This window comes from Pristis pectinata, chromosome 28, assembly GCF_009764475.1.
Source record: "Pristis pectinata isolate sPriPec2 chromosome 28, sPriPec2.1.pri, whole genome shotgun sequence".
NCBI lineage: Eukaryota > Metazoa > Chordata > Chondrichthyes > Rhinopristiformes > Pristidae > Pristis > Pristis pectinata.
This window is the reverse complement of record NC_067432.1, coordinates 22,417,325-22,441,378: the sequence shown is the minus strand read 5'-3', so window position 1 is coordinate 22,441,378 and position 24,054 is coordinate 22,417,325. Positions and strand designations below refer to the sequence as shown.

Genomic DNA, 24,054 nt, shown 5'->3' with positions numbered 1-24,054 from the left:
CAGCTTTTGCAACACTCCCATGTGCTTAACAATCATGACGAACTGTTAAAATGGAGTTGTATTACAATATATATCAATGAGAAACTTAAATAATCTGATAGAGATCTTCAGGAAAATTATTTCCATTTGAGTCAGTAACCAGAGGGAATAAAAATCTTCAGCAAAGGAACAAATGGCGAGAAGAATTTATTTTCTGCAGGCAATCGTTAGACCATATCAGAGTGCCTATAAGAAACAGTGGTGGAAACAACATCCAGAATATTTGTTAAAAGAGCTAAACATTTAAAATGAAACTGGGAAAGTTGAGAAGATTGAGACCTAATGCACAGGATCGTCAGACATTTGGTGCAAGGCTTAACAGGTCGCCTGCACGGAAAGAAACTACAATTGCATAATCTAATAATACACTGCTCTATTACATAAATGTTACAAAGAATCCTTCTCTTTCATTTACCTTCAACTGGGCAATTAATGATTATTGTTGCCCCAAGTCTGGCCAATAAATCACTTCCAACCACAGCTGTTATGTGCCACATTGTAAGGTTTATGATACTTTCTCTGGAAAATTTGATGGCAGGGGCTTCTGTGACATATCAACAAGACAGAATTTGCATAAATTACAAAGCTGTAACGTTAAAATCGATGATACTTCAACACAATGTGCTAAGCACAAATTTAACTGCCGACTTAAATAAAAGCATGAAGAAAGTACAACTTTATTAAATCGCCACAAGACTTTTAAATGCAGTCATTTAAAATGAAACATTGGTGGAAAGTCATTATGCTAAAGTTATAGATAGTGCTTTGGAGACAAATGAAGCCAAGTCTATTAAAACCTGTCAAAGTGTTTGTCCTTCGAAAATATCCATGCTTGTTTCATATTCCCAGGTTTGAAGCAGGACAGCTAATACACCTTATATTTATAGACACCTTAAAACCTTAAGGGTACTTATCTTTGTCTAGCCTTGGCTCAGAACACTGGTGTTTTTATTCAGCAGTACTGACTGAAGTCTATCTATCTTGCTTTAAAATTTAAGAGGAGAAAAAAAACTTGAGTGAGACCACATTCCTGAAGTACATTCCTGCATATGGACCATTCGGTGAGCAATTTAGACTGCAATTAAGCCTCTACATTGATGACTACATTGGTGCTCCTTCCTGTACTTGTGCAGAACTCATCACTTATACCACCAACTCCCATCCTGCCCTCAAATTCAACTGGACAATCTCTGACACTTCTTTTTCTGGATCGCTCTGTCTCTTTCTCAGGAGACAGACTTGCCACAGACATCTTCTATAAACTCACTGCCTCCCATAGCTACCTCGTTGATACCTCCTCCCACCCTGCCTCTTGCATGGATGCCATACCTTTTTCTCAGTTTCTCCATCTCTGCTGCATCTATTCTCAAGATGAGGCCTTCTACTCTAGGGCTCCTGCAATGTCTTCCTTCTTCTTGAAACATGGCCTCACCTCTGCCATAGTTGATGGAGCCCTCACACATATTTCCTCCATTTCCTGTGAAGCTACTCTTGCCCCACCCCTCTTCCCAGACAGAACAGCAATAGAGTTCCCTTGGTCCTCATCTTCCATCCCACCAGCCTCTTCATCCAACACTTCATCCTCTGTGATTTCCACCAGCTCCAACGTGATTCCACCACCATTCACACCTCTCCCCTTTCTGGTATCTGCAGAGACCACTCTCTTTGTGACTCCCAGGTTGGCTTATCCCTCCCAATCCACTCCTTTCCATCCCTGGCACTTTCTCCTAGAACCATAGGTGATGTAACACCTGTCCCTCCACCGGCTTCCTCACCATCATTCGGGGACCTAAATAGCCCTTCTAAGTGAGGGGTAGGTTCACCTGCACCTCTTCCAACCTACTGTATTTTGGGTTTATAACATGGCCTCCTCTACACTGGAGGAACCAATTGAGGACCAAGCAACCATTTTGCAGAGCACCCGCACTCCGACCACAATGGCCATCTGGAGCTCTCCAGTTGCAGGTCATTTTAATTCTCCTTCCCACTTCCACACCAACTTGTCTGTTCTCAGCCTTCTCCATTTCTACGGGGAGGTCAAAAGCAAATTGGAAGAATGACATCTTGCATTCTGTTTGGGGAGCTTACAGCCCATTGGTATGGACATTAAATTTTCCAGTTTCAGATAACCCACACCCACAGAGTTCTCCTCCCACACACACTTACCTATCCACCTTGGTATTTTCTCCCTTTGTTCACCTTCCCCATTCCCTTCCCCCTCTGGTTCCACCTATCACCTACCAGCCTCTGTCTCACCCTTCCTCACAGTGCTCTATACCGGTAATCTTTCCTCTTCCCTCAGTCCTAATGCAGGGTCTTGACTTGAAACATCAACATACACTTTTGTTTCCACAGACACTACTTGACCTGCTGAGTTTGTTTTAGATTCCAGCATCTACAATCTCTTTTGTCTGCTATTATATATGTCAGGTTGTGCATTGGTTCTAAACATGCATCAGCTTCCAACAGACCACCAGACTTTCTTTCATTCATAGAATAAGAACCAAAAATTCCAAAAGCTTAGTTTGAAGGCCTACAGGAACAATGAATTTTTGAGCTACGCAGATCTCTACAACAGATGGAGAGGGGTTATCTATCACAGCCAGGCTAATATCACTGAATACACCAGAGCATAATGTCACTGCTAAATTAAGCCAACTGTGTTCTGATGATATGAAAACCTGACCTTGTGAGCTTAAATCTGCCTTGGTAAAAATGCTATGGACATTTTCAAGGTGTCTCGAGAGGTATCACCTTTCACTTCAGTCACTGAGCCAAGTTGATTTCTTTTCCAGAGAAATCGGTTCTTTGACCTGCATCAGGGATTCCCCATACTTTGGAAATGCCTGAAAGTTCACTGGAATCTACCACAGGCCTTTTAAACCAACACTGTGTAGCTCCAGAATTGCAGGATACTAATTCCCTCCACCTGAATTGAAGAGAACTTAAAGAAGATTGCCAATACCAAGCTGCCATGACAGGCATAATGAGTGAAGTATCCCTGGATCTTATTTTACTCTGAGCTTTCCTTATTCTTCATGGATTGAAAGGAAGGATTTTCGAATCTGCTTGTCATGGCTGAACCGTTAGCAGAAAATGTAAAACAACTGCAAAGAAAAACTGTGGATACTGGAAATCTAAAAAAAATTCTGAACACTTCCAAACATAGTGCACAAAAAACAGAAGAACTTTTGCTGAAATGTTAACAGGAAATGCTGGCAGCTCAACAAAGGGTCAGCTAGCATCTTTGGAAAGATAAAAAGTCACTGCGTTGAAACTTTAACTCTGTTCTTTTGTCTAACCTGCTGAACATTGCTGGAATTTGTTTTCATTTTAGTCATAATATGTAATGGGTCTGAAATTCAATTGTCTAGAAAAATATGTGGCACTGCTGGGTACCTTTGGCTGTTTGTCCTGCTGCTGACAGTGTGTGGTTCTTGGGCAAGGATCTTTTGCAAGGATTTGTGTACTTGGGTGATGATAATTGTGAAGTTTCTATTGATGCACATTATCTACTAGTAACTTCAATAATGCTTAATAAAGAATCCAACCAGTGTTAACTGAGATCTCCTTTAAGGGGCAGGTGATCACTGAAACCAACCATTGGAGCTTGGTCATCACTGACAACAGCCAAGTTGCACTGGCATGGGATCAAGAGATGTCCTGCACACCAGGGGATCAAGGAAGTCACCAAGGATGGAAATCAACTGCCAGTGGGAACAATGGCGGCAGTGGGTTCCCAAGGACATGGTCCCAGTGTTGTAAAAACTTTAATGATCTCACAAGTGTGGTCAAGTTCAGTGGCAATATCAACAAATCCCAGCTGGTACTGCATGCACCTCTGCAGTTACAAACTAACTACTATTCTGACAACATCATCCTCATTACAAACCTTACACATGCTGCTACCCATTCAACCACACCAGCCATACCATACACAAGCATTGCCTCACATCTGCTAACACGATCCCTCTTCCTCCTGCAGAAGGTAAGAGCAATGCCATACTGGAGGGGTTCCTCTGTGCCACTGGCTTATCTACTTGCAGGGGATGGCACTGGCTATCATGGCTCTGGCTCATTGAGAATAACAGCAAATTCATATTCCTATTTTTATTTTTTTATGACTCACACCACAGAGTCTTCAGTCCTTTTCACAAACACATGGTTTAAATAAGCTTCCCTTACTCATCCTTCCCCCTCAATTCTCATTGCAGATATCCATGCTCCAGCAGAAAGGTTGCCCCACACCACAGAGGAAGAAGTCACTGACACTCACCTCCACCACCTCACTTGGCATTTTGCGGAGATTAGAGGGCTGTAAAAGAGGAGTCTCTACATGTGGTGAATCACCAAACCTGAGTGGACTCCAGCCAAGCCAGGAGGAAGTTTGCCTGAGAACTGAGAACCAGGTTGCACACAAGATTTTATTTCAATGAACTATGGAGCAGTCTATAGATAAAGGTTGATGACCACGACCAAGACCAAGGCTGATGACCATGACCTAGGCTGACGTACACTGAGGTGCTTGGAACCCACCTGCCTGCATGAGCTACCTAGGAGTGTGTGTGGAGTCTAGCTCTCACCTTGCACACAGTTTAGCCAGTGCTCATCCTTCGCAATTTCTATTGAGTAAAGATTTTTATTAACAGTTATATTGAGTGAATAAAAGACAAATTAACAATTCAGCCATCATATCTGATGGATCACTTTCTCATTTAAGTGGCAACTTTCATTGTATTTATGAAAGTTCAATCACTTTCATAAATACAATTAAATATTTACCTGGATTTGAATATTTGTAAGAATCCATGGAATTTTCTGCTAAATACTTCCAAAAAATGTATTTTAAGATATAATTTCAATAGCCTAAAAATCAACTCACCTGAATACAACAATAATGAGGTTTCAGTATCTGTTCCCAGTTCATTAGTAACTGTACATCCATAAAGACCAGCATCTTGCCTTGTGACATTCTGAACCTGAAGTCTTGCAGAATTCAGCAATAGTATCCTGCAAAATTATAAGGCAATTGCAAACATAAATTCAGATGAAGGGAGTAATTCAAGCTATATAACACATCCTCTCAAAGAACCCTCCAACCTTCCTATCCACAGAATCTGGCCTGATAAAGATAGCCCTTCAGAGAACTACCTAACTTCTGCTACTCAGAGAAGTACTTCCACTGGAACCTACAAATGCATATCTGCCAGATTATTCAATAGTAAATGAAAATGAAAAAAATTGCAGACAATGGAAATGTGAAATAAAAACAAAAACTTATCAAGTCAGGCATCATCTGTGGAAAGGAAGTCAGTTAAATTTTCAGGTCTAGGATTCTTCATCAGAACTAAGAAAGAAAGTGACAAGTTAGTCTGGGCAGCAGAGAAGGAGAGGGAGTGCAATGTGTGGAACAAAGAGAATTTCTCTGATAGGGACACACAACATTGTCATTGAGGAGTAGGCCATTACGCTCCTTGGCCTGCATAATGTGTTGCTAATGTTGTAAAGTGTGTGTTATGTTGTGCAGTGTGGCCTACTGGGACATGCCTAGTAGGCCTGACCATACAGGAACAAAGGCAATAGCAGGCAAAAAGACCTCTCTGTCTGTGGCCTCCAGCACTGTTACAATGAAGCCCAACCTTTCATCTGGACACATTCCAGTCTGGAGGACTCAATCTTGAATTTTCCAACTTTAGATAACTTAGTCTTTCTTTCTGGGATTGCAATATAATCTTTAACTTTTTAAGGATAAATTTGTATTATGCTGACAAACAAGAAAATTAATTATAATATTTCTAAAATGATATATCCAGCCTGGGTGTCTGACTTTTATAATTTAATAATTTCATAACCTTCCTTTCTTCAATGTGTTTAAGCCAAGCCATGATTTTATCTAGCTGCAAAATATGGAGCAGTTCTCTTACCTGGTTAATTTGCTACTGTAAGTTACTCCTTATTGTAGGTATGTGGCTAAAAAAAAAATCAAAGGGGAATTGTTTGACTTGTAAGTTGCAGGGAAGTAAGGAGCAAGACAGTGGGAGTGATCAGGTCGTTCTGCTTGGGGTTGACATTGACCCTATGGGCTGAATGGCCTCCTTCTGTACCACAATAAGCAAGCAAGTAAAATCTGAAATAAAACAGAAAGCACTGGAAATACTCAGAGGGGCAGGTGACATTTGTGGTGAAAGGCACAGAGTTAGTATTTCAGCAGAATGAAGTTCAATGCAAGGTAAGAAACAGGATGTCATCTTTCAGCTGATACATGACAGAGCAACACAGGGGTGCAGCAAGTAGGGCTGCTGCCTCACGCTCCAGCAACCTGGATTTGTTCCTGACCCCTGGCGCTGTCTGCGTGGAGTTTGCACGTTCTTCTCTTGACTGTGTGGGTTTCCTCTGAGTGCTTCAGTTTTCTCTCACATCGCATAACATGCGGGTTGGTCAGTTAATTGGCCACTATAAGTTAACCCGATTGTTAGTGATGGGTAGAATCTGGGTTGGTTGGGGGTGGGGGAGTTGATGGGAATGTGGGGAGAATGAAATAGGATTGGGTAGGATTAGTGCAAAAAAAGGGTGCTTAATGGACTTGGTGGACTGAAGGGCCTGTTTCTCTGTTGCCTCTATGACTTTCAGAATTAAAAGTGAGTTTACAGTTTCAGATCATCAGTATTCCAAATTTGCATTTCACATTTCCTGCATTCAGAATTTTATTCCTCCTGCAATTTCACATAACCATTCTACTTCACCTATTTGTAACTCTACAGGCCTACCTTTTGTTACCTCACTTCCCTCCTTCACATTCACCCTAAGAGTGTGCTGGTGTTCTCTGGGTGCTCCAGTTTCCTCTCACATCCAAAACATATGGGTTTGTAAGTTAATTGGCTGTAAATAGTCTCTGACGTGTTGATGAGTGGTCAAATTGGGGGGGTAGGGGGCGCGGGGGGTAGTTGATGGCAATGTGAGGAGATTGATGTAAAAAAATTAGGGTAGGATTAATGCAAATGGATGGTTGATGATTGGTGAGGACTCAGGGAGCCAAAGGTCCTGTTTCTGTGCTGTGACTCTATGACCTGGCTCCATCACCTTGTAGTCCCTCCTGTCTTTCACCCTATCAGAGACATTCTCTTTTATTCTCTCATCTGCTCACCCACACCTCCTCTACATCTTAAAACCTGTTTTACCTCTGACCTGAAATATACAGATTTGGTTCCCTCATTAACCTTGTGACATTTTTAATTGACACCACACCTCACCTGCACTTTAATGAAGAACATTCCTGATTTCACCACTGAACAACCCATATCTAATCTAAATTTGAATGTGGGGAGAATTAAAACTGGGATTAATGTCGGATTAGTGTAGGTTGTTGATGGTCAGTGCAGACTTGGTGGGCTGAAGGGCCTGCTTCCGTGCTGTATTCCTCTGTGATGCTATGAACGCAACTCTAGGCAGAAATCTGAAATGAAAATGGGAAATGCTAGAAGCACTCAGCAGGACAGAGAGCACCTGGGAAAGTGAAACAGAGTTAACGTCTCAGATTGAAGACCCTTCGTCAGAACTTTGTCTTCGACCTGAAACATAAACTCTGTTTCTCATTCTATAAATGCTGCCTAAGCTGCTGAATGTTCTGTTTTTATTTCTAGTTTCTTTTGGTCTAATTTATATCTTACAATCATCTAAAAAAAACTACTTAGATTACCCCTTAATCTTCTAATTGTAAGAAATATATCCTAAATTCATTCCACTCAGATGGACACATAGTACAGATTGCAATTCATTATTTCAGACAAATGCTATGATGAAATACCAATAAAATCCTATTTATTAACATTTATAGATATGTTATATGATCCTCTGAAAGTCTGGTTTATGTAACCTTGAACAGAAGAATGCAGTAAATGACTGAACTTATGGTTAAGGGCTTTACCTTGGGATTAAAAAAAATTGCAAATTGTAGTCACCGAACAGCCGTACTGTTGGAGAGAAATGGAAACCAAATAAGTGTAATAAGATTAGTCAAGGAGATGCTTAAAATTGAAATAAGATCTGCCGTATGCTTAAGAATCAGTAAATTGGAGCGCAGTAGCTTAGTTTCCAACTGTATTGATGCTAAATGATCCTACATTTTTAAACAAAAGTCACACAGGTTTCCTTGAGTCTTGATTTATGGAATCTAATTTTTAAACCTGCAAACACATTCAAACAATTCCTACGGGTGTCATCAGATTGAATTTCAATCTGGATTGGGGATAGCACCTTGTTTGGGGACTGTATTTGTAGTCATTGCAGAATGAAAATGATAAAGTACAGACGCTACATACAATAATGTACAACTCATCCTTCATACTGAAATTTGCAGAACAATGATGGAAGATGGAGCACAGAGTTTGAGCCAAAACAATCATTGTTCAACATAATTATAATCATTACATTAAATATAATCTTAAAACATTAATTGTAAATTATATAATAAATAAAAGAAACATTTGCATTTGCAAAGCTTTTTATCATCCAGCTGGCTTTTTCTCTGAGAATTCTTTGGCTGAATTCACAAGGCATTTTACTTTCATTGCCCATTTATAACAAGGAGCCAGTTTCTGGAACGTAGAGGTGCTCCAGAGTGAAGCATCAACAATAAATATTAAAATCTCACACACTTTTTTATGAGAATAATTTGGATCATTTATAATAATGGAAATAAGGTTAGAATGGGAATGAAACAAAGTGAAAATGAACACGAATGGTATGTTGAAAAGAAAGAATCAGGTACAGATTTGTCTTTTAACACTCTTCGCCGTGAACTTCATAATGGCCAGAAATATACATTAAAGCAAGATTTAGGGCAGATATCATCCCATGATTTTTCATTCATTAAAATGCAAATTACATGCCTGAATTCTTAGTTTATGCATCATGTGGTTCTCTGCAGAGCTGAATGCTATTTCATTATTTATCTTCTAAAAGGTATCCCTTTCCCCGCCCTGCACACTGTACACTTGTTCAGGGTCCTTGGAGATCATGGCTATTGGTTCAGTGAACTGAGAGCCATCAGGTTTATTGCTGCAAATATCTGTGGTAATTTTTCTGAAATCTGTGGATTTGGATAAATTCCCAGTTTGGGTTGAAGTTTCCAAACCCAGATGAAATGAATGGAGCAGCTCTGGGATGGAACTGATGTCACTGGAGTATGGTGGAAAGGAAGTTCAAAACCAAAAAGTCAACTTTACTTCAAAATGTGAACTGTGTGTGTTTGTATTGGCTGTTCCAGGCAGAGCTGGTGAAAAGGTATGGGCAGTACTCTGATCAGAAGGAAGTCTTTGATAGCTTTTCTCTTCAATGCCTTCTTATTATCATGAGTTTACAGTCGTAACCGACAGCAGCAAGTGCCTGCTATTCGGAGTTAAAGCAAAGTTAAACAGAATCAAATTGTCTCACTTGTTGGCAATGGAAGAAGCAATAGCACCTTGGTTTTCATTGTTAGAAACCGTTGTGGCAGCAGAGCAGCTAAAAGCGTAGCAAATACCTGAAATCTCCTTCCCATGTCAAACATCCCCGCAACTGCAATCAATCTGAAGATTGCATGATTTACTGGTGCCTTTACTTTGTTGTGCATCACTTTAAATCAACCTGATTTTTTTTTTTACTTGTATATTGGTGCACATCTCAGAACTGTGCCTGTTTTATATATTTATGAGATCCAATTTACATTGATAAAAAGCAGCCATGGTTATGCACATGCCTTTCAAAAGAAAAGATGTTTCAAGTGACACAGGGCCAAAGGAGGATGCTCCTGACATCCTCTGAACACCTTTACGGGGTAGGTAGTCAGAACCTTTTTCTCAAGGGGAAATGTCAAAAACTGAAGGGCATAGGTTTAAGGTGAGAGAGGGAAAGTTTGTGGGAGATGTGCGGGGCAAGGTTTTTTTTTACACAGGGAGCACTAGGTGCCTGAAACACATTGCCAATGGAGGTGATAAACCAGATTTGATAGCAATGTTGAAGAGGCATTTAGACAGATACATGAACAGGCAGGAATAGAGGGATACAGACCATGTTCAGGCAGATGGGATGAGATCATGGTTAGTGCAGACATGGTGGGCCAAAGGACCTGTTCCTATGCTGTACTGTTCTATGTTCTGATGACCAGAGCTTGAATAGAGTGATTTTATGAAGTTCATGGTAAAAGAAAATTCCATTAAAGCTGTGATCATCAAAGAATAGTGTCTTGGATCATCCAAAGAGGTCAAACAGACCAGCTTCTACCAGCCCAGATGTCATTGCTTCAGCTTCCCTCCAACCCTGTAATATTTGAAGCAATTTCTCCACCACATGAAAAGACTTTTCAAACTCACTGTGTATTACAAAACAATATTAAATCTAATTGTGCCCATTTAATGTTACCGAAGGAGAAACAGAGTTTGTGTTTCAAGGCAGAGACACTCCTTCTGAATCTAGTTCTGATGATAGGTCTCTGACCTGAGGTTATCTCTAGTTCTCTTTCCACAGAGGCTGCCTGACCTACAAAGTACTTCTGGCATTTTCTTTATTTCAGTTTTCTAGCATCTGCTGGTTCTTAAAATTTAATTCCATGGAAGGTTTCTTTCATAGAGCAAATGTTTGAGAATCCATCTGTAATGGAGAATGAAAATGGTACTCTTTGTACTGTTTTATCTTTTAAAATCTCTTTGAGGAAACAGCCAAAATCTTGTATCATTCACATCTAAATGACCTGAAAAAACTGTTGATGAGATTTCTATTTAAACCCTTAAGTTCCTCTGGTGATGGGACTCCCACTCTGCTGTTAGTCAGGAAATTCAAGGATGCTGAGCTTGACAGGGAGTGATAAGGAGGGGATCTTAATGTCAGTGATGCTCTCCACTACATTGTACAGTATTTCAACAAGACTGTCAGAATACAGTTTATTGCTGTGAATGAAAACATTACACCTCAAGAAACTGAATAATCCATTCTTGCCTTGAGCATAAAACACAATGTTACAACTTGGGACAAATTAAATCACAAAACTTGCTCAACATATCATTGCCATAAAAATGATGCAAAGGTTTGCTTAATATCTTTCTTCTTAAGTCATTTATAGGCTTGGTCACATGAAATTCCTATTGTACTCTCCACCATAGAAACTAAAGCAGCTTAATTACATGATTAACTTGAATGGATATCCCTTAATTGTTAGGTTTTTATTAGCAAAGTCAATTAAGTCAATTTACTATGTTGGATTATATCTCAGTATTACTGCAATGAATATTGTTGCTTTTAATCTCTTCTTAGTTTGAGGATATGCCAACCTTGGACAGATCCAAATATTTAGCTTGCAGATTCCTAGGATACCGTATAGGTTACTGGTGAGTGGGTTAGAGTTTGCTGCATTCTTAAATGAAAGACTGATCTAATACAGTTCTCACTTTGACCTTGTCTGCTGCAGCACATCAGACTGCTTTTATTCACATGAACTATGTGGAACTCATGAAGGACAAGAAAAATAAACATTTAAAACATGTTTTAAAAAGATATAATTTGAGGTCACAGTTTCATGCGAGTATGTGTTTTTTTAAACTCTTAACCTTCTCTAATTGTGTCTTGTGTTGCAGATACAAGGAACTGATGACTTGCACACATGTGTAGTATACCTGTCTTCCTTACAATAGCTTTAACCTATTCTTACTATAAATATTCCAATTTAAAATCAGCAGAAAGCCTCTACAGCTGCATTTGCTTAGGTAATAATGATGGTAACGTAAGCAATTCCTACAAAAATAACAGGAGTTTAAATCGATTTATATCCAGCTGTATTGAAGTGAAATACTTTCAGCACTCAGGTAAACTTCTAAAGAGTAGACACACATCATATATCACTGTCAGCTGGAAGGTGATTTTCTATTGTAGAATAGGTAAAAAGTTATCAGGCATCCTTGGAAAAAAACGTTTCAAGCAACACAAGAAACAACAATAAGAAAATATTTATCTCTTAACGTTGCTTGGTGGCAAATTTATTGCTGCTTTCCATTTCTGTTGCTCTTGACACTTTGAGGAACAGGTAAGGAAATTGCTGAAGTTCAACCCCAACTCACAGTTGATGACACATAATTTGTGCTGTGGAATTGCACCACAAGTTAAAAGATTAAATTCACTCAGGGTCATTACCTTGAGATGACTGATCTGCGATCTAATTTGTTGGTGTTGAATTTTAGTGACTCAGTAACTTTACCACTTTATCATATCACCGTGACATGAGTGAAGATATGAATTCCAACCCTATATTCCTATTTCCTGTAACCCAACTGATCTATATGGAAGAATTGTCACTCCTTTTACAAACGACTGCTTGCTGAGCCATATTAATTATATTCACATTTTACATTCATACTAGGAGTCTCAGGATATACTGTAACAGATAGAGGTGTTTGTCACTCCACGAAGGACATTAATCATCTCCATCCATTTAATTGATTAGGGAGGCATTAAAGGTTCCATTAAACTTTTCTGAAGATCAAGGATGCTAATGTGTGCTGGCCACCATTCCTCCTGTCAAGCAGAAGATACAAAAACCTGAAAGCACAAACCATGAGACTCAAGGGCAGCTTCTACCCCACCAGACTCTTGAACAGTCCCCTCATACACTAAAAGGTGAATTCTTGAACTCCCAATCTACCTTTTCGTGGCCCTTGCACCTTATTTGTTGACCTGCACTGCACTTTTTCTGTAAACGTAACACTATATTCTACGTTTTGTTTTCTTTTTACTATCTCGATGTAATTATGTGTGGCATGATCTGTCTGGGTGGCACGTGAAACAAAACCTTTTCAATGTATCTTGGCACACGTGACAATAATAACCAATACCAAACCAAAATTCACCCAATAAGAAAGAGACATAAGGGCATGTAAACTGGAATTGGTCTGTTTGAAGCATTAGAATATGTTGAAGAGGATTAGCAAGCATACGGTACCTTTTTTTAGGAATCTATGCTGTTTTTAAGTAAAGACTTGCAATTTTTATATTATCAAGTTCTAACTTATGGAAATCTGAACCGTTTCACGTGATTTACCCTGATGTGGTTATTACCACATGCAATGCAAATTGCAGGTGAGGAGAACTGTGTTTAATTTCAGTTAGTGAGTACCTTGGCATGGACGTAGCAGGCTAAAGGGTCTGTTTCTATGCTGCATGAATTGATGACAACAGGAAAAAGTATTGATCTTAGAGACGGTGTAGGACTGACTGACGACAAAAATACCATGGCTTGAATGGCTCAAATATATTAGCTTTCATTCCTTTGAGGAAGATTAAAGGGGCACTGAGGAAGGATTAGATAAATTGGATAAAGACAATCTATTTCTGCTGATGTGACTGGCAGAGCCAGAATCAGAAGGCAGAATTAGAGGAAGGTCAATCAGGAATGAAGCAATTCTTCACATAATGAATAGTGGAAATCTAGAATTCTCTCCCCAAATGCAAGGTTAATCAGAATTTTCCAGACTAAGATTGATTTTTTGTATATATGCAAGGGTATCAAGGGATTAGAAGCAAAGGATCCAATCAAACAGAGTTAAGGCCACAGGTCAATCATGATCTAATTGAATGGTGGAACAGCTGACTGACCTCCCCTACTTTTAAGCTTCTTTATCCCTGTCTTCAGCCTTGAGGCTGAGTCTCGACCTGAAATGCTGACTGTCCATTTCCCTCCACAGATGCTGCCTGACTCTTTCAGTTTCTCCAGCAGCTCATTTTTTTGCTCCAGATTCTAGCATCTGCAGTCTCGTGTCTCCATGTATCTCATTTTTTGTTGGGTAATCTTTGGGGAGGAATGGTGGCGAACCCACAGAGAGATCCTTGGTCTTCACAAAGAATTACCTCTAAACCCTCCCTAATCAGCTAAATGTGGCTGAAGTAGGTTGAACATCTCAGATAAAAAACAACCTACCAGTTTTGCAGGACACCCATAGTCAACCTGTATAGGAACACGATTGTACGAATAAAACCTAAAGCCCTCTAAGTTGTAGGTAGTTGGGTGATACAATATCACATACTTAAATTTAGGATTGGAGCTCAAGCACAGAAGTATCTAACTTAGAGATGGGAATACTTCCAGTTGAGATGAGGTGACACAGAAATCACACTAATCTCACTACCTCACCTTGGAAAATTGAGATTTTATTCAATGGAAATTTTCCTTTTTAATATAGTCGGGCCATACTGGAATTGTTGGCATCATACTAAGGAGCAGCAGATTAGATACAGGCCGTCACCAGGTAATGAACAGGTTCCATATTTATAGACATCTATAAGCTAATTTTCTCCATAAGTCAGAAAGTACATAAGTAAAAATCACTGGATATGGTAACCATACCTCTACGGTATTATAATAAATGGCATCAAAAACACATAAGACTGATAAGAAAGAACAATTACTGAAAGGGGGGGGGGAAGAGAGAGAGAACAATTACTGAAAGGGGGGGGAAGAGAGAGAGAGAGAGAGAGAGAGAGAGAGAGAGAGAGAGAGAGAGAGAGAGAGAGAGAGAGAGAGAGAGAGAGAGAGAGAGAGAGAGAGAGAGAGAGAGAGAGAGAGAGAGAGAGAGAGAGAGAAGAAACTAGTTCAGAGATTCATAAGAACAAATGTATGAAAATACATTGGAATTTTGAATTTAATGATATTGTGGGAGCTCATTTGTTTGTAAGGGTGTCCATAACTCGGGGTTTGTAACCAGGGATGGTCTGTAACTGTTACTAGATGTCAGATCAACAACATGCCAACAATATAGGACTTCCCCAAACTTAAAAAGCCTAACCACAGGGCACATTTGTTCTAAAATCATTAATTTAAAAAAAAATCTTGCTTACATTGATGAAAGTAAAGAGATATTTACATAGAACAGTACAGCACAGGAACAGGCCTTTCGCCCCACAATGTTGTGCCAAACTAATTAAACCAATGATTCCTAATTAATCTAAGCCCTCTTCTCCGTACATTGACCATATCCCTCCCTTCTCTGCATAGTCATGTGCCTATCTAAGAGTCTATTAAACCCTTCTATGCCATCTGTCTCTACCACCACTTCTGGCAGTGCACTCCAGGCCCCCACCACTCTGTGTAAAAGAACTTGCCCCGCACATCTCCTGTATACTTTGCCCCTCTCACCATATATACATACATTATATATCACATAAATACATGCCCTCTTGTTCTAGACATCTCAATCCTGGGAAAAACTACTCTACTCTATCTAAGTCTTGCATAATTTTATAAACTTCCATCAAATCTCCCCTCATTCTCCACTGCTCTGGAGAAAACTGCCCCAACTTGTCCAACCTCTCCTCATAGCACATGTCCTCCAAACCAGGCAGCATCCTGATAAACCTCCTCAGCACCCTCTGCAAAGCCCCCACATCCTTGCTGAATGAGGCGACCAGAATTGAACGCAATACTCTCAATGTGGCCCAACCAGAGTTTTATAAAGCTGTAACATACCTTCCTGGCTCTTGAACTCAATGCCTCGACTAATGAAGGCGAGCATGCCATTCACCTTCTTTACCACCCTATCAACCTCTGCGGCCACTTTTAGGGAGCCATGTATCTCAAAATCCCTCTGTTCATCAATGCTGTTAAGGATCCTGCCATTAACTATGATCTCTCCCTTTATGTTGGATCTCCCAAAGTGCAGCACCTCACACTTGCCCGGATTAAACTCCATCTGCCACTTGTCTGGACTTGCTCACTGGAGTAGCTCAAGATCCCTTCCTGCCTCAACCATGCGACACGCTTAAAGGGCTAACTATTTCCTATTTTCTAAAAAAAATATTGACTACGGCAGAATATCTTGGAAAATGGCAGAGTGAGTAAATCATCCCTGTATGACTAATTGAGCAAAAAGACTACCTTTTCATCTTCACAAGACTTTATACAAAGTTGGGAGGCAAAACAAACTCTAACAGATAACAACCTGTAATGTACTGATAGAAGATGTGGGCCTGTTCGCAAAACTTAATAAAATGCTTGGCAGAAGAATGTTTCTTTAAGCACACTGTAAATGCTTTCCATTCCACAAATAAGGTTCAAACTAATCTGTATGTTGTTAAAAGGTGGTGAATTTTGCAAAAGACCTAGGTTTGACCAAGTTTAGAGTAATGTGGACCAGCCAAATTGTATAAAGAGGTACTAGAAAAGATGTGAAAAAAATTGCAAGGATAGTTGCAGAACCAAGATACCACAGGTATTAGAAAAGACTCAACAAAATAGGGGTGTTTTCTCTAAAGGTTGAGGGGTGAAGTATCAGAAGTTTGTAGAATTAAGTACAATTGCCTTGAATTAATGCTCACTCAGTGGTGCTGAGGTGTACTCATGGCACATTGTACCCTGCCTCTGGAATTCATTACATTGAAATTAAAAGGATTTTTAGGCAAATGTTGCCACAAATAAATCCAATGAGGAAACCAGGTGTAATTCCTTACCCAATAAGGATGTGGAAATTGCTATGTCAGAGAGTAATTGAGCCAAATACCAAAAATGGATTTAAAGGAAACTAGATAAACACAGGAGAAAGAACAGAAGGATGTGTGTTTAGGATTAGATGGAGTAGTATAAAAGGTGACTCACATGGAGCATAATCCCAACAATAGACCTAATCAGCTGGATGGCTTGCTCCTGTATCGTAAAGTTATGAAATGAAGTCAGTTTATTATAACTAATAGTTATGGAGTCATAGAGTTATACAGCACAGAAACAGGCCCTCCAGCCCAACTCACCCATGCTGAACAAAGTGCCCACCTGAGCCAGCCATACTTGCCTGCATTTGACCCATATCATTCTGAACCTTTCCTATCCGTGTACCTGTCCAAATGTCTTCTAAATGTTGTAATTGTATCTGCCTCCACCACTTCCTCTGGCAGCTCATTCTATATACCCACTGCCCTATCTGTGAAAAGCTTGCCCCTCAGATCCCCTTTAAATCTCTCCCCTCTCAGCTTAAACTTATGCCCTCTAGTTTTAGACTCCCCTACCCCGGGAAAAAGACTGTAACTATCTACCATATCTATGCCCCTCATGTTTCTGATTCTTACTCATGCTACGCTACAAATTAACAAATAGGAATACACGGTCAAACTTTCACATGCTGGACTAAACTAAATGAAGTATGCACCTCCCCCTTGGGCATGGAGCTCTTTGCAGGATGATCTTCCACAATTAGATCTGAAACATGGACCCTGACCAACCCAATAGGGTGGAAAGTTGGGGAGTGGTAAGGTGGTGAAGATGTTGTCTTGGTTTGGTTAAGGTTCAAGCAATGATCAATTTATGATCAATCATTAGCAGAAGTACTGCTTAGATCTTGTTTCTCCCTGATACCGTGGAAATAAACTTAGGACAAACTCAGTGATATGACTGGTGAAATCGGTCTCGGTCATAAGTTTGCATTCTTTCCATTCAATATGTGGTAGTTTTGTTTATGTTCAGGCCAATGCTGAAATGATGTAAGCAATAGGAAAATACATACCAACAGTGTGAGAACAATCAAGCCAAGCAGTCCTGGCACTGGAGGAAAATTCGTAAAAGAGAACAATGACTACAAAAATAACTGGCGTGTAAACTGATTTATGTCCAGCTGTATTGAAATGCAAAGTTTCCAACATTCAGCAAAGCTTCAAGTGCTGGCATGCATCATAAATCACTCGGTCAACTGGAAGGGTGCTGCTGGCTGATCAGAGGGAGGCAATTGGACTGCGTGTACTGAAATGAGTACAAATAACAACCAATACACATAGGTTTTACACTGAAATAATTTGCAAGAAGGCATTACATGAAATAAAGAGAGCTGAAGATAATTGCAGTAAGGCCAAAAGAAATTCTAGATTGAACCGAATGGGAAAGGCAGTCAAAGGGAATTCTTAAATTTACAACAGATAAAGGCAAAGGAGAGAATAGTGAATTGATCCACGATAACCACTGGAATCCATCCCAGTAACGTCATCTATCTGCTCCACTGGAAAACATTGCCTAGTTACTCTTATCGATGGGAAGGTGATAGGGAATTGGGAAGGGGAAAGTGAACAGGGTAGGGGAAACAGCTTATGCAAGTCTGAAAAAATGCTGCATAGCGGTGCAGAAGGAGTGAAGCACTGCGGTGCAGAATGAATGCTCCATGGTAGTTCAGCATCAGTGTGTGTTGCAATGAGCAAGAGCAGCATTGAGTACTGAGTGTTTACTGTATTGAGGTGTTAAAGTGTTTTCCTCAGTGAGTGATAGCTGTATTTGATTCCGTGTAAATATTCCACCTACAAATGTTTCTCTGCTGCATTGAACAAATATTGTACTGAATGAATTCTGCACTGTGGTCCCAAACAAGAGCCGCACTGCAGTACTGAATGACTAGTGGTCTGCACTACTGCATGGATGCTGCATTGCAGCTATGAGTAGCTGCTGCACTCCAATGCTGAGCAGGTATTACACCGCTGTACTGATTGCATGTAGGACTGTGGTGCATGCAAACTCTGCACCACTGTGTACTGGCTGGAAAGAATTGGTGCTGCAAGGCAGTATCACCTTTGGAATTAATTGGATGTGCTTCCCTGATCTGGTTCATGTAAATGACTCTGGCATATTTTGAAATATTTCTCCATTGTTCTAGCCAACATTCATCCACAATTTAGCCTAAATTATTTGTTTAAGTTAATTTAATGGCTGTTTGAAGGATCTAGATATGGAAACTGTTGCTGCATTTGTCTGAAAAATAGACACACCACTGAAGTAATTGGCTCTAAAGTACCTAATATGTGGAATGTGCAGAATGAAGTACTTTAAATAACGCAACATTTCAGAAAAAATGTTGCATCTCTCTTAAACTTACATTGTCACGTCTCTCAAAGGCATAAGTTTGAACACATTGCATCAGAAACAAGACAATTCCTAAAGCACAGGTGTCTACAGGATGAAAAATTGTGATGTACTCAATCACCAGAAACTGTTAAATCAACACAGCTGCTGCCATTATATATGGTCAGTAGGCCCATTAGTGTAGGCAGGAATTTTTTTCCAGGGTGACTCAGAATATGAACTTCACCGAGCTAATAAAACCATTTCAAACGGTGCATTTTTCAAGGAAAAATTACACAAGCTTCAATTACAATGATTATTATTTCCATTAGGCCATCAATTCACTTGCAGTAAATGAAAGAAATATCAGTCACCTCACTGAAAACTCCACAATATGATTACCACACAGTGGTTGTTTATTGCTAACCCATCAATGACTTTTAATTTAATGCAATATCCTCGTAAACAGTTAGAAGAGCAATCTCAATTAATCAATTTTTATTGATTGAATTAATGAGCTAACAACTGGAGAAACAGTGGGAGAGCAATCTCCTTTCACCCAGAAACAATGACTAACACAACATTAGTTAACACTCAATTTCTCAGTGCTGTGCAATCCAAAATCAGTGCTTTGCGATCCAATTCTTTGGACAAAAGTGCTCAAATAAATGAAACATGTAAGTTTCAACGGATGTTTGGAAAACCAAATAAGACCCACACCAATCCTCCCTGCTGAAGATAATACAGTTAATCAAATATCAGATTAATTCTCAATTCAGGTGGGAGACCTTCCAGTTAGCACCAGCAGTCTGGAACTTGTCCATACCACAATGTGAATTAAATTGCTCAAGTTTACACTGTTTTAATCTAACATTGACTCAGGCCAACCACAGAGTGAGAAATAACATTTGGAAAAGATTTGAATGTTACGCAATCAATAATTACTAAACTTGCCCACAAAAGATGGCTGTCTGTCAAAAGATTGCCCACAATTTCCCTCACCTCAACCTATCCTTCTAACTGCAGACTGCAACTTGTGTTGGAAACTCTGCCCAATGCTTAAGTCTGACGGGACCAAGTCTCGGAAGTAGAATACCATGTGCAGCCACTGGTAACCATGCACGTTCAGCACAAGGCTGTGTTTCTATTCTTGGAGTTCAAATCAGAAATGGATCATTGGGGCAATAATTGTTTTTTTCTCCTTATTGGCTAAAGAGGAAGGATGTGGGTGGGGGCAACTGGTACAAGCCCAAGAGGTGTGAAAATATTGCTCTAGATCTTTGTAAACCACTAGTTAGTTTTATCTGAGAGGTTTGGGAAATTCCCAAAGAGTGACGTCAAGGTCCCAGAAAGTATGCAGAGGTGGTGGCATGGGTGAGTACCCTTAGTCATGGGCAACATTAACCTCTCCAGCAACAAAGACTGGACAAAAGCACTTGAAATCACACTGGCCATTCTGGGTCACAGCAGTTTAATGTGTGTATCACAGGCAGAAATCCACCATCTTAGAACATAGAACACTACAGCACAGTACAGGCCCTTCAGCCCACAATGTGTGCTGACATTTTATCCTGCTCTAAGATCTCTCTAACCCTTCCCTCCCACATAGCCCTCCATTTCCCTATCATTCATGTGCCATATCATATCATTCATCATATTGAAGGAATTTTGAGATGCATCCGATGTAGGAAAGGTCCCTGGCTTTGAGCCCCACCCCACCGCCAAAGCCCAGAGCAGCATCACACAAGCCATACACGCTGTAGCCTCCCACTCCCATACTTCTGTGGACAAGAGTTCCTAACCATGGATCTATCACTTCAACCACCCTGTGAAATCGGTTGCTGGTGGTATCTTATTTCACTACTTGGCATCTCCGGATGCCATTGAGTGGGTTGAGTGGCCGGACATCCAAGTGTGAGCTTTTTCGTGCCATTTGAAAGAAACAGACGGTCAGTAATGAGAAGAGTTTGGAAAAGCTCGGACTAAAACACAAAGTGCTGACCAAATTCACAAAGAGAAAGAGGAGCATTTCATTTTGGTGCCTATTTCCTGAAACATGAACGTTTCTTCTCAAAGCACAGTAATTTCCTCACCTGCTGAGAACTTCCAGAATTTGCTCTTCCTTCAGATATCCAGTGCTTTGCTTTTGGAAAAACATTGGTAACTGAAGAGGGTAGAAGCTGGATGAATGGAGGTTGTCAACAGGATGAGATGTTTTGATAGAGAAAAGTTATTCCCTCTGGTGAGTGGGTCAATCAGCAGGGGTCATTGATTTAAAGTCATTGGCAAAAGATCCAGAGGGGAGATGTGCTTTGTTTCTCAGTCAATAGAACTCTTGGAATTGGGAACACTATCTAAAAAGGTGCTGGAAACTGATTACATAAATAATTTAAAGAGGGAACGGGACAAAAATATGCAAATGAGGAATTTAAAGGGTTAGGGACAGAAAGCAGGGCTGTGGGATTAACCATGATCAGCCAGCACAGCACAGGCACAGACACAATGGGTTGAATGTCTTGTTTAACTGGAGGTCTCAATGATCCTGGTTAATTGCTTGGTATTGAACACAGGTGACACCATTAACAACTTTGAGCTAAAAGAGCTGTTGGAATAAATTTTCTTATTATGTGTAAAAGAAGTTAGGGTTCATGAAGCATTTTGCAATTTAATCAACCAAGGCAGACTATGTTAAATAATTGCATGTTCAAAGGAAAAACAGAAAATGCCGGAAATACTCAGCAGCTCAGGGAGTATCTGTGGAAAAAGAAACAGAGTTGGGACAAAGACCCTTCATCAGAAGCTGAAATATTAACTCTGTTTCTCTGTTTTGTCCACGGGGATGGTACCGGAGGATTAGAGGGTGGCGAATGTTGTCCCCTTATTCAAGAAAGGTAGTAGGGGTAGTCCAGGGAATTATAGGCTGGTGAGCCTTACGTCTGTGGTGGGCAAGCTGTTAGAAAGGATTGTAAGAGATAGGATCTATGAGCACTTAGAGAATCATGGACTGATTAGGGACAGCCAGCATGGCTTTGTGAAGGGAAGATCTTGCCTCACAAGCTTGATAGGGTTCTTTGAGGAGGTGACCAGGGAGATTGATGAGGGTAGTGCAGTGGATGTGGTCTACATGGATTTTAGTAAGGCATTTGACAAGGTTCCACATGGTAGGCTTCTTCAGAAGGTCAGAGGTCAAGGGATCCAGGGACGCTTGGCCGTGTGGATTCAGAATTGGCTTGCCTGTAGAAAACAGAGGGTTGTGGTGGAGGGAGTGCATTCGGATTGGAGGCCTGTGACTAGTGGTGTCCCACAGGGATTGGTTCTGGGACCTCTACTTTTTGTGATAATTATTAATGACTTAGATGAGGGGGTGGAAGGCTGGGTTAGCAAGTTTGCAGACGACACAAAGATTGGTGGTGTTGTGGATAGTTTGGAGGGCTGTCGAAGCTTGCAGAGGGATATTGATAGGATGCAGAGCTGGGCTGACAAGTGGCAGATGGAGTTCAATCCAGAGAAGTATGAGGTCGTACACATTGGAAGGACAAACTCCAAGGTGGAGTACAGGTAAATGGCAGGATTCTGGGCAGTGTGGAGGAGCAGAGGGATCTGGGGGTTCATATCCACAGATCACTGAAAGTCGCCTCACAGGTGGGTAGGGTAGTTAAGAAAGCTTATGGGATGTTATGAGTTTAAGAGCTGTGAAGTGATGATGCAGCTTTACAAAACTCTGGTTAGGCCATACTTGGAGTACTGTGTCCAGTTCTGGTCACCTCATTATAGGAAGGATGTGGAGGCATTGGAAAGGGTACAGAGGAGATCTACCAGGATGCTGCCTGGATTAGAGAGTATGGATTATTAGGAGAGACTAAAGGAGCTAGGGCTGTTCTCATTGGAGAGAAGGAGGATGAGGGGAGACATGATAGAGGTATACAAAATATTAAGAGGAATAGATAGAGTAGACAGCCAGCGCCTCTTTCCCAGGGTACCAATGGTCCAAACAAGAGGACATGGCTTTAAGGTAATGGGTGGGAAGTTCAAGGGAGATGTCAGAGGGAGGTTTTCCACCCAGAGAGTGGTTGGTGCATGGAATGCGCTGCCTGGGGTGGTGGTGGAGGCTGATACATTGGACAAGTTCAAGAGATTGTTAGGTAAGCAAATGGAGGAATTTAAGATAGAGGGATATGTGGGAGGAAGGGGTTAGATAGTCTTAGGTGTGGTTTGAAGGGCAGCACAACATGGTGGGCCGAAGGGCCTGTATTGTGCCGTATTGTTCTATGGTTCTATGGTTCTAAATTAGAAACATAGAAAACCTACAGCACAATTCAGGCCCTTTGGCCCATTAAGTTGTGCCGAACATGTCCCTACCTGAGAAATTACTAGGCCTCTTACCATAGCCCTCTATTTTTCTAAGCTCTACGTACCTATCCAAAAGTCTCTTAAAAGACCCTATCGTATCCGCCTCCACCACCGTTGCCAGCAGCCCATTCCAAGCACTCACCACTCTCTGAGTAAAAAACTTATCCCTGACATCTCCTCTATACCTATTCCCCAGCACCTTAAACCTGTGTCCTCTTGTGGCCACCATTTCAGCCCTGGGAAAAAGCCTCTGACTATCCACATGATCAATGCCTCTCATCATCTTATATGCCTCTACCAGGTCCCCCCTCATCCTCTGTCACTCCAAGGAGAAAAGGCAGAGTTCACTCAACCTGCTTTCATAAGGCATGCTCCCCAATCCAAGTTGATGTGAATGTGGGAACAACAAAAATGGAATTAATGTAGGATGAGTATAAGTGGGTGGATGATGGTTGACATGGACTTGGTGGGCTGAAGGGCCTGTTTCCATGATGTTTCTCTCTATGACTAACCAAGGACATGGAGGCACAGAGTTGCAGGGCTAATATTCAGGATGCGACAGTACTTGGGGCAGTCAGAATGATATTGGTTTGCACTGTTGAACATTCATAAGACAGTCCAAGTGGCCATCTCTTAGACTACAACTTTGCACAGTTCCGCCTCGCAAAGCTCAGCAAGAATTACAAAATCCAGAGTGGGAAATGGGAAGGAGAAAAGAAATCTGATCCTCATGATCCAAGTGGGAGAGAGCAGAGAAAGAGTGCAAATTAAGCCGATAATGGAAAATGCGTTGTGTGACAAACAAATACCATGTAAACAACTGAGTAAGTTTTGGGGAAGGA

General features: G+C 40.7%; 1 protein-coding gene across 2 annotated transcripts in view; it reads right to left on the bottom strand.

Annotated features, from left to right (window-relative positions):
- The window catches only part of adamtsl3 (ADAMTS-like 3), a 509,738-nt gene that overhangs the window by 39,398 nt on the left and 446,286 nt on the right, over window positions 1-24,054 (bottom strand). For both annotated transcript variants that reach the window (XM_052040649.1, XM_052040648.1), the window contains exons 22-23: window positions 4,922-5,049; window positions 455-583 (exon numbers count right to left, since the gene is read on the bottom strand). In XM_052040649.1, the coding sequence (XP_051896609.1) occupies window positions 455-583; window positions 4,922-5,049 (257 nt within the window). The remainder of the gene's footprint in view (window positions 1-454; window positions 584-4,921; window positions 5,050-24,054) is intronic.